This window comes from Gopherus flavomarginatus, chromosome 5, assembly GCF_025201925.1.
Source record: "Gopherus flavomarginatus isolate rGopFla2 chromosome 5, rGopFla2.mat.asm, whole genome shotgun sequence".
Classification (NCBI taxonomy): Eukaryota; Metazoa; Chordata; order Testudines; family Testudinidae; genus Gopherus; species Gopherus flavomarginatus.
Window position 1 is genome coordinate 52,098,471 of NC_066621.1, and position 16,239 is coordinate 52,114,709.

At 40.5% G+C, this 16,239-nt stretch overlaps 1 protein-coding gene across 1 annotated transcript in view; it reads left to right on the forward strand.

The window, feature by feature from the left end:
* KCNQ1 (potassium voltage-gated channel subfamily Q member 1) overlaps positions 1-15,035 on the forward strand; it is a 570,329-nt gene extending 555,294 nt beyond the window's left edge. Inside the window, exon 16 of the mRNA XM_050953696.1 lies at positions 12,694-15,035. Within this exon, the coding sequence (XP_050809653.1) occupies positions 12,694-12,894 (201 nt within the window). The 3' untranslated portion in view covers positions 12,895-15,035. The remainder of the gene's footprint in view (positions 1-12,693) is intronic.
* Positions 15,036-16,239: the final 1,204 nt, after the last annotated feature.

The following is a 16,239-nucleotide window of genomic DNA, read 5'->3' on the forward strand; positions in this document are numbered from 1 at the left end:
ATGTATTTTAAGTCACATCTGATTTATCTACAACAAAACTCAGTCACAAATTTTAATTGCATGTTGTAATCCTTTGATTGCCCATCAACTTTGTGAGCATAACACACATTTTGGGCATTTGTTTGGGGCTGTGAGACCACCAGAGCCTGTATCGGCTGATGTCAGAGGGATTCCTTCCCCTAAACTCCAATTTAGGGATAGTCAAAAAATTTCTGTCTAAATTGTTTTTCAACAGAAAATTGGGTTTTCAATAAGCCAAATATTTTCACAAAAATTTGGAATTTCAACTTTTTGTCAAAACCAGATAACTTCCAGCTTTTCAACAAAGTTGCAGTTTAAATGTCAGCAAAAATACATTTTTGTTAGCTTTCGTTGAAATTTTGGGGGAATAGGTGAGGAAATGCCCATTTTTCCAACTTGCTTTACCAAACTGTGCTGTGAGGCAAGATTGCAATATTTGCATCTTTATGCCAGGGCTCCACATTGGTGCATGGTGATGCATTGTCTTCATGGTCCCTGAGGTGTCCTGGTTCCCCCACCCATTTTTCATCAGGATCCCCAACCTATGCCAGTTCACCTGTCTGCTCCCCAGGGCAGAGCTGTGCCCTCTTTATTGCCACAGCATGCACACCCTTTCCCATCCTCATCTCTGCAGAAGGGATCAATCAGATTCATAGGAACCTATTAACCATACTACTGATTTTAGTCTTGCTTTTTCTTTCCATTTCCCATTTCTTAATTCCCTTCTTTTTCTTCTTCTGTCCTCTGTTTTTATTATTTTCCCTTTTCTCCATTCCGGTTTCTTTCTTTTCTCACTTTTCTACCTGCCTTCTTCCCTATTTTTATTATTTCTGTTCTTTTTCTCCCACCTGGACTATCTTGTCACTAGTCCTTATTCTTCCCCGTGTCTCTTTCATTCCAAGCAGAACTTTAATGTCTCCCGCAGTTGAGTTCTCGCTTCCAGGTGTTTCCCCAGTGTCTCTTTGGGCAAGGATGAAGAGGAGAACCACAATGATGTCACTCCCCTGCCTTATATAGCTTTTGTGTAAGGCAGGAATCCTTTGTCTTCCAGTGGAAAAACACTGGCATACCAATGGGGTGGGGGGATGGCTCAGTCACATGTCTTGGCAGGGTCGTAGCAGCCATTACTCGCAGGCTGTATGGGCATCCACAGGAAGACTAAACTCTTTCACAGTCCATTGTCTTTGCTGATGGGCCATCAGCCCTGTCTGGTTTTTCGTTGTTGTACCTGAAGGGCTAGTTGTGGGTGTCACCCAAAGTAACACATTTGAAATACAGCTCATAGACTTTAAGGTCAGAAGGGACCATTATGATCATCTAGTCTGACCTCCTGCACAATGCAGGCTACAAAATCTCACCCATCCACTTCTATAACAAACCCCTAACCTATGTCTGAGTTACTGAAGTCCTCAAATTGTGGTTTAAAGACCTCAAGCTGCAGAGAATCCTCCAGCAAGTGACCTGTGCCCCACGCTGCAGAGGAAGGCGAAAAACCTCCAGTGCCTCTGCCAATCTGCCCTGACATGGACAACATTCCTAACTTCAGATACAGAAATGATACAGGCATCAAATTGGATAATCACATTCAGTAAATCATAACCTTTCCAATGATACCTTACATGACACATCTTGCATAAAGTATATCTCAGTTATGCCATATCCATATCATAAGCATATTTCCATAAAGAATATGGAGTGTAACATCACAGTCTCCTTTAACAGTTAGATGTTGTGCTTGCCATTCTAACCGTTGTCAGAAACATGCACACATAAAAGAGTGTAGGTGACATTTGTGTGAGTGGCCAGAAAGGATCAATGAAAGACTTCAGTTGTACAATATTCTTTATTCTCGTAGTGTATAAAGTGCTTTATCTGATTGTGTATCATGGAGAAGAGCACATGTCATTCCTCAAGCTTTCCTCATGAGTTGCTTACCTCCTGGAAATTGAAGAGATCAGCATTTAAAAGGTGCAGTCATTCAAACATGCTACCCATGTTCAGTGCTGGTTTCCATGCAAGTCACAGATTCTGAGGTCACGGCATTTAATTGTTTTTTCCAAGTGACTTTGTGTGTTTAAGTTGTCAGAGCAGGTCTTTTATTATTTGTCATGTAGCTGAACAAAATTAAAGGGGAAGCTCATATGGCTCTCTGAAAAATAGCATTAAAATAGCTCTCTATCCTCTCCCAAAAATATTGCACAAACATGTCCACATTCAATAGACTGTGCTAAATTACTACTATGTAATAAATAAGGATTGGATTATTAAGCATAAACTTGTGGAGTTTGTTTTTCCCTTGGGGTTTCTGAATAAAGGCCTCAAGCAGTTGTGACTTTTGTTCACATAAAACCTCAGGGTCAAAACTATGAGGCATTTTTATTTACTAAAGAAATGTAAGTGTAAGAGATCATATCCGTGATAGACACAGAGCTAACTCCATTGGTTTCATTCAGTTCAGTATTTAGAAAGTAAGAATTGTGGTTAGGGCATAAGCCTAGGTTGGGGGACCCTTAGGAGGCCTTGGTTCAAGACCCTGCTAGGCCACAGACTTCCTGTGTGACCATGGGCAAGTTTTTACTTAGTCTCTCTGTGCCTAAGTTTCCCATGTGTAAAATGGAGAAGACAGTGCTTATATACCTGGCAGAAGAGTTGAGGATAAACACATTAAAGATTGTGAAGCACTCCAATACTGTGGTGATGGGGGCCATGTAAACTACCTTAGATATATTTACACTTTAGTAAGCGAGATCAGAATCAGCTACTCTTATTTTTCAATAGTATTTCACATGACTAAAACCCATCTTACTAAGATTTCCTTTGTCCTACTCCTCCCTCAATTTTAATAAAAATAAACATCTCATTTTAAAATATTACCCTGTCTATTTGCTCTTTACATGTAGCTTGAATATCTGGAGCCTTGAGGATTTTACTGTAGAAGCTGAACAGTACAACTAAGTCAAAAAAACATTATTTTAAAATGCTAAGAGCCCTAGAGCCATTGATCAAATGGCCAGATGTTGGTGTTGGATATAGCATGTGGTACCATCCAAGAAAATCAGGTGTTGGTTCTCAGAAACTGATTTATCAATTTGTTAACTTTGTGCCAAAGTTAAGAAAAGTATGTGACAAAACTTAATTTCCTTACAGTGCTTGAGGAATTTATAGTATCAAGTCAAGTCCTTTTTGACAGCTCAGCAGTTCAGCCTGTTATCCAGATAAATCCCTAGGAATCAGAGCCAATACTTGGCTTATATGTACAGAAAATATCTCACAGTAATCCAAGTTGTGTTTGAGCTCTGATCCACACCTGGTAAGTTGGAAGTTTCTTTCCACTCCACACTTACCGTTGCACACTTGAAAACACACGTTGTCACACACTGATTAATGGAGACTTGGTAGCAGTGATTTAACAGTTACAAATAAAAAAACCCTGCATTCAGGCATTCCTCTTTTAGAGCTATAAAATTGTGGAACGAGACTGGAGCAACACGTCTCCCTTTACTGACAAAACTGTTAGTATCCTCAAAGTGAGGGAGAGATTGACACTGACAGCTTTGTGCAGGAAGGTTACCTTTAGGCCTTGTGAGTTTTATAAAACCCAACATTGTATGCAGCAAGTGTCTTTATATCAGAAGGTGCTTTCTTTTTCGAAGATAGCATTTTTATGTGGCAGTTGCTCTGGTGACTATTATTTTTACTGACTAGCAAAGAAACATGTTACATAAAGCCCAGAAAACTTTATAATTTTTGCTCAAATGTTCAGGTTTTTCCTTTTCTAAGGCTGGGGATTTGTGTGTCATGGGAGAGGGTTTCCGCTTTGGTCTGACTTCCCCTGTCCTCCACCCACCCCACACAGACCACCCTTCTTTGGACAACTCTCAGGGGAAAGTACAGATGGTCTGGAGAAGAAAATCTCTCTTCTTGCAGATGATATTCTCCTATAAATGCCTCAGTGACTGGCCTTAGCCAACTGCAAGTATTCAGCCTAATCTCTGACTACAAAGTAAACAAATCTAAATCAGGAGCTCTGATAAGAGGGCATCAATTCTCAGGAATCTTGAGTCCTGTTACTGGAATAAAGAAGCTTTCTGATGTCTTGGAACCACAGTTGATCAATAAGAACCTCTATAATAATACTGAGCCCATTAAACAAATTAAATCAGATTTCTACCATTAGCTGCCACTGGTAGAGTAGAAGCAACAAAATTAATGTGCTACCAAGATTTCTGTTCATTTTCCATTTCCTACCCCTGATACAATCAAAAAACTGTTCTGGAAACCCACGTTTCCATGGTCAATTGGATGGGAGCAAATGCAGAATTAAACACAAGCTTCTTTATGTGCTCAGATACTACAAACAGTGATATAGATAAGAAAGGAACTAAAGAACTGGGTCTTTGGCACTTCTCCATTTATTATAAAGAAACCTACATAAAATATGTAATAGACTAGACATCTGATACCACAAAATAATTTAGCCAGTTAGAACAATGGCTTGTAAAAAGAAGTTTAGCTTCAGACATACCAATCCTTTTCCAAAGGGCAATATAGAAAGCTTCACAGTTTGATGCAGGATCCTTTCCACATGTGCTTGCATAAACTAATTTAAGGACTCCTGCAAGTCTTGCTGTTGCAATCTTCCCTTCAACTGAGAATCTTGCCCATCTGAAAATGATTGTGTGATTCCCAAAGTGAACAGAAATGTTTGTTTTTTGTCAGCGAAAATGTTGGATTATTCCAGAATGTGGTATTGAGTGAAGACTGGAGAGAGGATTCTGCAGTAACACAGAAAGGAGCAACTGAGGGTACGTCTACACTACGGGATTAGTCCGATTTTACACAAACCGGTTTTGTAAAACAGATGGTATAAAGTCGAGTGCATGCAGCCACACTAAGGACATTAATTCGGCGGTGTGCGTCCATGGTCTGAGGCTAGCGTCGATTTCCAGAGCGTTGCATTGTGGGTGCTATTCTGTAGCTATCCCATAGTTCCTGCAGTCTCCCGCGCCCCTTGGAATTCTGGGTTGAGATCCCAGTGCCTGATGGGGCAAAAGCATTGTCGCGAGTGGTTCTGGGTAAATGTTATCACTCATTCCTTCCTCCGGGAAAACAACGGCAGACAATCATTTCGCGCCCTTTTTCCCTGGATTGCCCTGGCAGACGCCATAGCACGGCAACCATGGAGCCCGTTCAGCTTTTTTTTTTTTACTGTCACTGTATGTGTACTGGATGCTGCTGACAGAGGCATTACTGCAGCGCTACACAGCAGCATTTGTTTGCTTTTGCATGATAGCAGAGACGGTTATTAGTCTTTCTGTACCATCTGTTGCCATTGTAAATTGGCAATAAGATGACGGTTATCTGTCGCTCTGTACTGTCTGCTGCTATCATGGATGCCCCTGGCTGAGGTCGGCTGGGGGCGCAAAGGCAAAAATGGGAATGACTCCCCGAGTCAATCCCTCCTTTATGGTATCTAAAAATAGAGTCAGTCCTGCATAGAATATGGGGCAAGTGTACTAGAGAACCAGTGTATCAGAGAGCACAGCTGCTCCATGTCAGATCCCACAGAAATGACAAGCTGCATGCCATTCACGGGGATTGCCCCTGCAACAACCCCACCTGTTGCTTCCCTCCTCCCCAACCTTCCTGGGCTACCGTGGCAGTGTCCCCCACATTTGTGTCATGAAATTATAAGAATGCAGGAATAAGAAACAGTGACTTGTTAGTGAGATAAAATGAGGGGGAGGCAGCCTCCCGGTGCTATGACAGTCAAAGCAGAACATTAAGCGGTGTGAGGGAGAGGAGCCCAGCATCCCGCTGCTGATGGAGCTCAGCCCCCAGTTGCTATGATGAGGACGGTTACCAGCCGTTCTGTACCATCTACTGGGAATGACCAGGAACCATTCCTATTTTTACCCAGGCGCCCCCGGCCAGCCTCACCTGAGGCCAACCAGGAGCACTCACGGGCTGATGGTGATGACAGATAGCAGTCATATTGTACCGTCTGCGACTAGGAAGGGGAGAAGAGCAGATACTGCTCTTCACTGCTGCAGCATTGCGTCTACCACCAGCATTCAGTAGACATAGGGTGACATTGAAAAAAGTCAAGAAACGATTTCTTTCCCTTTTCTTTCACGTGGTGGGGGGAGGGAGTAAATTGACGAGCTATACCCTGAACCACGCTGGACAATGTGTTTGAGCCTACAAGCACTGGGAGCTCAGCCAAGAATGCAAATAGTTTTCGGAGACTGCTGTGGACTGTGGGATAGCTGAAGTCCTCAGTACCCCCTCCGTCCCTCCCTCCATGAGCGTCCATTTGATTCTTTGGCTTTCCATTACGCTTGTCATGCAGCACTGTGTAGCCTGGAGATTTTTTTCAAACGCTTTGGCATTTTGTCTTCTGTAACGGAGCTCTGATAGAACAGATTTGTCTCCCCATACAGCGATCAGATCCAGTATCTCCCGTACGGTCCATGCTGGAGCTGTTTTTGAATTTGGGACTGCATCGGCACCCGTGCTGATCAGAGCTCCACGCTGGACAAACAGGAAATGTAATTCAAAAGTTCGCGGGGCTTTTCCTGTTTACCTGGCCACTGCATCCGAGTTCAGATTGCTGTCCAGAGCGGTCACAGTGGTGCACTGTGAGATACCGCCCGGAGGCCAATACCATCGATTTGCGGCCACACTAACCCTAATCCGATATGGTAATACCGATTTTAGCACTACTCTTCTCATCGGGGAGGAGTACAGAAACTGATTTAAAGAGCCCTTTATATCGATATAAAGGGCCTCGTAGTGTGGACGGGTGTGCCGTTAAATTGGTTTAACGCTGCTAAAATCAGTTTAAACACATAGTATAGACCAGGCCTGACAGTGGAGTTTCTCTTCAGAGGACCAAAGAATTAGAAGTAAATCATGGCTGTGAGATACAGCACAAAAAAGAACAGTAAGGTCCTTTTCAATAAGAAGCCATAAGGGAGTATAAGCACCTATGGACTTCTCCCACAACCCTTAAACACATTGACTAGTACTTACATGAGTAGTCCCATTAAACTCAGGACTTGTTGGCAATTTTACAGTGTAGACAAAACTTTTGTCTTTCATGGGTACTTAAAAAAGCCCCCCCACAAAAGACAAAGGTTTTGCCAACTCAAGTGGCAGTGTGAATGCAGCTTTGTTGGAAGAAGCGCTCTCCTGCTGACAAAGCTAACGCCGCTCGCGGGGCTGGAAGTATTTTGTCGGCAAAAGTGCCAACAAAGTACCAAAAAAGAGCGTTAACACATGCTGACTTTTAGCAACAAGGCTGTGTCGACAAGACCTCAGTGACTACTCTCACAAAATAATTACTGCTCAAGATAAGTAAGGGTTGCAGAATCAGGACGCTAGTCTTTAGAAACCATCAGATATTTGGTATTAAGATCCGAGTGTTCATTTAGCAATATGTAGCCTACATTCTGCTACTTCTATATGTCTGTTTACACCTTTCCTGCATTCCTATTCTAAGCACAAATGCAGTCACTAGATTTAACTGAATAGCATTAGGCACGTACTGTGTATGCTGAACATTTTTATTGTGTCAATCCAAGGTGCTTGTTGCATCATTCAACTGTGTTAAGGACATAGATAATTATGCCCCAGCATTTTTGTTCTAATTCCTACAGAGGAATAGCTTTAATTTTTTGCGAAAGTAATTGTTTTAAATAAAAACTTCAGGGGTCATTCTAGGCTGTCCCTCTAAGAGAGGCAGAACTCAGAGCAAAGGGGAGGAGAAGCTAAAGCAGGTTTAATCCATTTTCACCCTCCCGATTCTGAGCTGTTCCAGGGACTGAAATGGCCCTCAGTATAATATAGGAAACCTGGGACCTGTCTAAGTTATCCCTGTGAGTCACAGCACTGCCCTAATTCTCCACAGCTGACAGCACTGCTCCCCAAAATATTTCTCCTGCTGCAGCCCCTCCCCCAGCTCATTCCCTACATCAGGGCTTGCAGCTGCGTCCTCAGAAGGCAGCCTTCCATGATGGCTGCATCAGGGAATCCTCATCCAGCTGCAACTGGGACTATTACAGCCCCCTTTTTGTCACTGCAACCTTTTTACCTGGCATCAAGGAGCCAGAATGGGAGTGAGGCTTTCACGCTAGACTATTATCAGCTTAATTGTTATAATTCATTTTCTGAATTTGACTGTAAGTTTGTCATGGATGCTTAAAATTACAGAATCTTTAAAATGCAAAGAGTATAAAGGCCTATTGAATTTTAAAAGACAAATTACTCTTGACTTTTTTTCTTCCCCCTTCTCAACAAGAATTATTTCTGTCTTGTTCACTAACACCTCCTGAAATGCTTTTTGGTACCTTTTTGAAAATTGGCATGTAATTTTTTTTCTGACTATGTAGAACTAAACAGCTTTTTCTGAAAACATGCCATAAGAGTACCTTGTGGTTCATGGTGAAGAGTACTCTGTGATTCATGGTGAATCACACACCCCTATAACTTCTTACGAGTGAGAGAGTAAATACAGTTGTAACATTGCTCGTGATGAGTGATCCCAGATTTGCTCTCTGAACCGTCAGTCTTCAAGCAAAACGTTTGGTAGTATTTCAGTTTAATGCATCTTGATGAAGATTTAGATTTGTTTCTATGAGCTAGATCCTAAAATGGTATAAATCTGCTTAACTCGACTGAAGTCAATTTATGAATCTTGGGCACACACCTTTTTTAAGGAGAGGGCATTTATTCTTTTGGGGGGAATGCTGCTTTCATCCATAGAAACTCCTGTGTGAGAATAACGTTGGTGTGTAATTTCCAAAAAAAGATTTCAAACCATTGCTTGCCTGCTCCCAGCAACTCTCGAGAATGCAAACATACAAACAGTGAAAATGAGTTGCATCTAGAGCATCTGATCACATACACTTTGCATATTCTTTTTCTATAAAACTCAAGTCTGCCAATAGCACTTTCTTTGGTGTTTACATAAAAGAAACAAAATCAGTGTGAGTTATTTTTCTGTTTTATTAGCACCGTTTGCTGTTTTAAGTAAAAGGATCAGCGTTGTCCAGAGGAGTTGAGATTACACTAACATCAGCAGTTTTTCTGTTCGCTTTGCTTTTATTACACTTTTTGGCACCATAGTTAATTTCTAATCAAGTAAATGTGTTTGAAAGCATGGTTCAAGGGGAAATCTTACATTTCTATACAAGATACGTTAAATGTATTTAAATCCAGTTTCATAAGTATGGTACTGTTACCACTATTTCACTGTGACAGTTTTGTAACTAGTGCAGTTATCTTTGATGAAAGCAAATGAATATTAGTTTGCAGAGATACTTTATGGATTAATATTTGGATGAAAACAGGAAGACTGAGGAATATTAGCATGCGAGTCTTTCGCCACAGGGCCACCGGTTCCAATACATCAAAGGCTAGTGGCAACACAAAACTTATGCCTTCCAATGGCTGTTCTTTAGCTTTCATGAAATATATTGTTGGTCTTAGCCAAGTTCCTAATGGAAGGCACTCGTTGGCAGACTCAACAGAGGGTAAAGGTTGACAGGGATGAGCCACATGAGTGGAGCAGCATAGGGAAACTTAAATCTCCCCTTCCCTGCAATCTCTGAAGGAAGGGGCGAGCCTCTGGAGCGGTCAACCCAGCTGTTTATGGGTCTGATCCAAAGACCACTGAAGTCAGTAGAAAGTTATGACTTCCAGAGACTGCCATTGACTTCAATGGGCTTTGGATCAAGCCTTTCATGGACACTAAATACACTTAGGAAATGTTTTTCTTTATTTAAAAATAGAACAGATTAAAGGCTAATAAATAAAACCAACCAGCCCCACCTCATTGTACAAACTTTGTCCTGTGGTTCTCAAGATTTACACAGATAAGCAGGGCATGGAGTAAGGCCTTTATTTTTAATCTCATATGACTCAGCTCAATAATAATTAGCTTTTCATCTGCTTCTGTGGGCCTCCTGCACTGCACAGATGCAGCAGCTAACCTTGGTTCCTTAGAGAAAATTATCTCTGGGAATTGATTTCCGAGCAAGGGTATTCCTATCTCACTTATTCTTCCGTATCTTCATCACCGGGATGCACAGCTGTTGAAGAACCTCAGTCCAATCCACTGTCGTGTTGAATAGCTCACCACTGCAAGAGCACCATCAATATATATTGTTCTGAACATTTTTGGTCTCTGTTGAAATCCCTGTTTGAGGGGCAGGGAGTGTGGAGAAGAAGAGAGAGAGAGAGAGAAGTCTGTGTACAGTTCTTCTCTGAGAATATTAGGATAATTAAGTAAATTACATTTCTGTTTATAGAAATAATTATCCCTTAGTATCTCAAGATTGCAATTAGACTGTAGCTTTTCTTCAAAGTTTAATCAAATGGGCCAGGGAAAGTGATAGAAATATCCTACAGGTGATATTCAAGCAGTGGGGGATGCAGGATTGAGATATTCTGCAGGCCAATTGTTATGCCCAGAAGCATCCTCAATGGACCGTCCACAATGGATGCATTTCAGAAAAGATACACGTTCTCTGAGAGAATGTACCAGTATTTAATAGAATGAAACCAAAGCTTAGTAAAACTTCACCATTTTCCATCTCTGCTTCCTTCTAGAAGTTTTTCACTATGTGTTCTTGAACTTATTCATTTTAAGAATCTCATCTTTCAACAGCCATTTCCAGCCAGCCTTTCCTGTACCAACTAGAATGCATTGACTAATGTTTTCAAAAACAGCTGCAAAGTATAATTCCCTGGCACCTCATATTTTTGAATTTTCTATATCTGCTTCCCCACTAGTTGTACAAAGCATTTGATCAAAACATCACTTTCTCTACAGTGGGAAAACATTGTAGTCTCTTTTGAAATTATCCAGGTATATTGGTGTTTTACTCAGTCTTACTGTCTTTTACCATCCTGTTTACTACTTGGATGATAGCCAGAAATGCATAGATTTCTCCTACTTGTGCTGGTTTAAATACCTTTCACTACTTTCCAGCAGATATTCTGGGCAATAATTTTTCTGTAATCATTCATCAAGTTATTTTTTCTTTTTCTTTTTTTTTTTAATAAAATCTGCTACATCTTTTTGTGTATAATTGTTTCTCTTCTTGGAATCTTAGAACTGCTATGATCGCTAAATCCAAGACAGAGCAATATTGTGGTTTGTTTCTTGCTGCTCTAAGCAGGCTACTTGTGTTGCGGGACAGCAGCCTCTATAGGACAATTACTCTGCTGCTTATGTAGATGAGCTGGGGGTGGGTGTAGCTTTGAATCTGACCCCTCAATGCACAGCCAGTATAGCTGATTTGAAACAGAGAGGGAAGTATTTTATGCCAGGTAAAGGGCTACTGCAGATTACTTTCTCATTGAAGCAAGGGGGAAATCAGACTCTCAAACTGTAGCTCTGTGAGGATATATCTATGCTGCAATTAGACACCTACCATGCCCCATGCCAGCTGACTCGCAATCATGGGGCTTGGGCTAAGGGGCTGTTTAAGGGCCTTTGGGATCCTTTGACCTTGCAGGGTCCTAGAGCTTCACCCTGAGCCCAAAAGTCTACATCACAATTAAACAGCCCCTTAGCCCGAGCCCTGCAAGCCAAAGTCAGTTGGCACAGGCCAGCCAGGGGTTTTCCATTGCAGTGTAGACATACCCTAAGATGCAGTTTAGTTCCAGGTCTTCTCCTGGGGCAGCACAGACATGCTCAAAATATATTCCAGGCTTATAGTAAATCCACAGTCTAGCTCTTAATAATCCTGACATTATATTTCTTGAAACAGCAGATTCTCTTTTAAAAATAGTTTGAAATAAAAGTAGAAGAAATTTAGAGGGCTAGGTACAGTGAGAAGGGGGGAGAGGCAGTAGGGAGCTAGTTACTTCTCCCTGATTCTGAGGCTAGCCCTGGCCCCAGTGTAATTTAGAGCAGCTATGGGGCTGCTCTAAAATGCAACATTGACAAAGGGCCTTTAATGGACCCAATGTCAATGGAAGATCAGTTTGGCAAAGCGGACTCCACAACACCCCACGCACACACCCCAATAAACCTACTAAGTTGGACTGGGAGTGGGCACAGACATAGGACCTGGCTGCCATGCATTTGCACCAGCAGGGGTTTCCCCTCAGACAGGGAGGGGTCTGTCTGCTTGGAATTTTGAGGCCTGGGGTCACATCAAGGGGTTGTTATGCCATTGGAAATCTGTCCCAAAGAACACAATACAAGTTTCAGTCACAAGTTGTGTCTGACAAAAAGATCATCCCAAGTAGAGTAGGAATTTGCATGTTAAAGCAGTTAGCACAGATAGACATTTTAGAAGTTTGTCTTTATGCTCTTTAAAAAAACCCACTTTTAATTATTCTCTTCAGCACTAAGTTCTGCTTCCCGGTTCCCTTTTGACACGTGGATCTTGCTCTTTAAGAGCCCAATTCCTCTAGCACATGTACATTCCTAGCTAGAATATTAACAAGCCTCTCTAAAACTTGGATATGCTCCTACCATAATGAATATATTCAGTATCTTGGTTTTCTCTTAGTAACAGAGGTTTGCATGTATAGGAGGGAGTCGTGCCAGTGCTAATTATGAAAAAGCAATTTTAATACGTCATACTTGTGCCGTGTCTTCTTATTACTGTCTCAAATTCTGACACTGAAAGATGTTTCACTTTGTTTTTGTAGGTAATGCAAATGGACCAGAAATTAAACCTCATTACAGATATGCTGCATCACCTGGTTTCCAATCAGCAGGATGGCCAAAGCAGTAACAGATCATCTCAGAGAAGCAACAACGTTAACTCAGATTTCTTCCTCCCTAACAACACCCTCCCTACTTATGAACAACTGACAGTACCAAGAAGAATCCAAGATGACATATCCTGATATGGTAGAAATACAAGTGGTTGTTTTTTCCCTTTTTAAATGGAACTGAAGGTTGTGAATCTGGAAAGAGTTAAATTTATCAGCCATATGGAACACGCATGACTACTGTACCAATGTTTCTCGCCTCTGAAACACTCCTTCCAAAGACAGTCAGTCAGATCACATGAAGATTTATCAAGCTAACACACCTCAAGGCCTCTGTGCTGTGTTGTTTTAACACGGTACATTCTTAAGTTCCATTTTTATTTTGTTCAAGAACAGTCGGGTGCAATTCATCATGGCACTGCAAGACCAAAACAATATAGAAGACAGACAAAATTGCAAGGAATTTATGACTCCTTTTAAAGGAAATATAGTAATACTTGAACTTAGATAGCAATGTGTGCATTCTGTTTATGAATCAACTGATAGCAATATAGTTTTACTAGTTAGATTTTAAAGCAAAATGGGGTAATTTATGTTGATTTTATTGTATAAACATACCACTGACATTCTAGAGAATGACAAACCGCACAGTGAATTATTTTCTTTTCTCTGTTACATAAACACTTACCAGATAATGACTAGATTTTCTTTTTAATCTGTTTTTCTGCAGGGAAGAAGTAGTGGTTAATCTGAAACCATACTGTTTATAGAGGAAAGTGCTATAGATTTTTTTAAGATATGAAGTTTTCATGGGAGAAGGATAAAATACTTCAATGAAAAAAATAATTCTGCTTTCTAGAAAACTGCTGCCAAAGAGTTTATATATAAATGTTAACACAACTATCTAAATGTGCTTGTCCAGAAAGATCTTTTAAAAACGAGTGTTCACTGCTTTTATATTTTTTCTATGTCTAATTTTTGTAGCATTACTTCCAAAAATGTTACAGGTAAATACATGCAAAATCTAAAGCAACTGGATCTTGTTGGTCAAGTGCTTGAATCCGCCAGTTGTTGAGCATCCACAACTCCCATAGGAACCAAGGCCCCAATTCAGAAATGCATCTCTAGTCGGCACAGCATGTAAGCACATACGTTAAGTCCTTAAGCATATTTTTCCTGACTAGGGATAGATTTAAGCATGTGCCTAAGTGCTTTCCTGAATCAGGGACTCAAAACACTCAGCCCTCAACAGGAGACACTCAAACCCCCCAAAGGCTTAGATCCTAATTTAGGGGACCAAGGCCATTAAAACTAAAGACTCACATTGACTTGGTCATTCAGGCTCCAAATCCTACTTGTCACACTCATACAAGTAGTCCCTACTGAAGTCAGTGGGCCAAATTCTGCCCTTATTTATGCCAGTGAAGTTAGTGGAGTTCCTCCACATTTATTTTTGTATTAATGAGAGCAGAATTTGGCCCAGTGTGACTACTCACATGAGTGAGGTGAGCAGGATTTGAACTTAGGTGACTTAGAGTGAAATTCACCCCATACCAAAAGCCAGCATAAAGCCTGTCCACTTCAAAGGCTTCAGTAGGTCTTAAATGGTGCACAAGTTTTGTATTGGCTCTCTAAATATGGATGAAGTTCACCTGGTTGAGAGAGTGACTGAAAACTGGTGATTACAAAACAAATATTTAGGCCAAATTAATGACTAGGTTTATTGCAGGTAAATGAAGAGGAGGGCAGATGGAGTAGGTCACAAACTCCTCTATTGTTGTAGCAATAGATATAAAAATCCAAGGTCTGAATATTTAGTCCTGTACATTTGAAAGGAATTGGACTGTATTGCAAAACTGAGGCCTCATAGCCACTTAATATTACATAGCAGTTAACCTCACCACACTTTAACATATGAGTAACATGAAATACTTGTGCATATCGATTGAATTGAGCTCACAGGGTAGTATAGGTAATAGGTCTGGGCTTTGTTTTAAACATTTAATCTTCTAACATGTCTGAACTCAGTTGAATTATAGAGCAAAGCATACTGTATCTCCTTATACCGATTGTTAAAATTATTCAGTCTTGCTGCTATACAGTAGATCATTTTAAGGGTGTAGAAATTTACAGTTGTAAACAGGGACTATTTCTGGGCATTATGTTTTATAGAAATCAAAAATAATTGTGATGATTTTGAATTTGTTTTTTAATGAAGTTCACTGTGTAATTTCAGGTTATTAATCTGACTGTTAATTTCCTAATAAAATACAGGATGGGAGTACTATGACTTTGATTTGTTCTAAACTCCACAGACTTGGTACATTCCAGAAAGACTAATATTTTTTCTGCATCTGTCACCATGGTGTGTGGATGCCATATTTGAAACACAAGATCTCAGTAAGAGTGACCAACCTGCATCTTCCTGTTCTGCCTGCATCTTAAGTAGAGAGCTGTGAAAACAGGATTTAATCTGTTGAGAAGATACAGGCAAAGAGATGTGTCCTGTAGCTCTTTCTAAAAGCAACCAGGTTCTTGCTTACACATATTTCCAGAGGCACGGAGCTTCTACCAAGAAAGCTCTGCCATCAGCACCCAGACCTTCCAAGATCATATCTTCATTTTCTTTCTGGCAGGTAAACCTCAGTACTAATAACATTGAACACAACACATTTCATGCCAAAGGATCCAAAAGCAAACACTTTACACATTGATATGTGAATGTATACATTTCAGAAACCACCTTCACCAAAATCCTGTTCTAAACTCTGTTCCTAAAAGATTTCAAACCTTGTAGTGGTTATTTGTCAGGTCTACAACTAGCTATTCCAGATCTGGATTCAGTTATTCCTTTCAGAAACATGGTACCAGCTCCTAAATCCTTTCTGACTTAACTCTTCATTCTGCAGGAGAGAGTGTCCTTCCAGGAGGAAGACTGATATCTTTTCCAAAGGAAGCATGGGCTCAAGTAACCACTGACATTTAGGGTCCTAGTCATTCTTGAAAGATGCTCTGCCAGTGTAAAGAGGCCTTAAAATGGCCTCTTTTACATTACCAGAGGCAAGTAAAGAGACTTAGTGTAAAAGAGAATCATATCCAATTTCTCCTCCATTTTCCCACCTCTAATTTTTTGTTATTCCTTCAGAAGAACCTCTTTATGATTTAAACCATCTATCTTCGTTCTTGGGCCCATAAAAAGGGTTCAGAAACCGAAATTTCATCACTGAACTTTGTTATAGACCAAGTATTTTGGAGGATTGTCTTCATGTTGAAAGTGAGTAGCAGAAGCAGGTGAAGTTTTATGAAACAATTTTTTATTAATATCTTTAGTAATAATAAGGAACATTACAGGCAGTACTATAATCATATAACTGCATATAATCATTGAGACATCTGAACTGTTTTGTTAATGATTTGATAACTTGAAATGACTTCTTTATTTGCCATAGTTCATGTTATTGTCTGAGTAAAGGAAGCAGA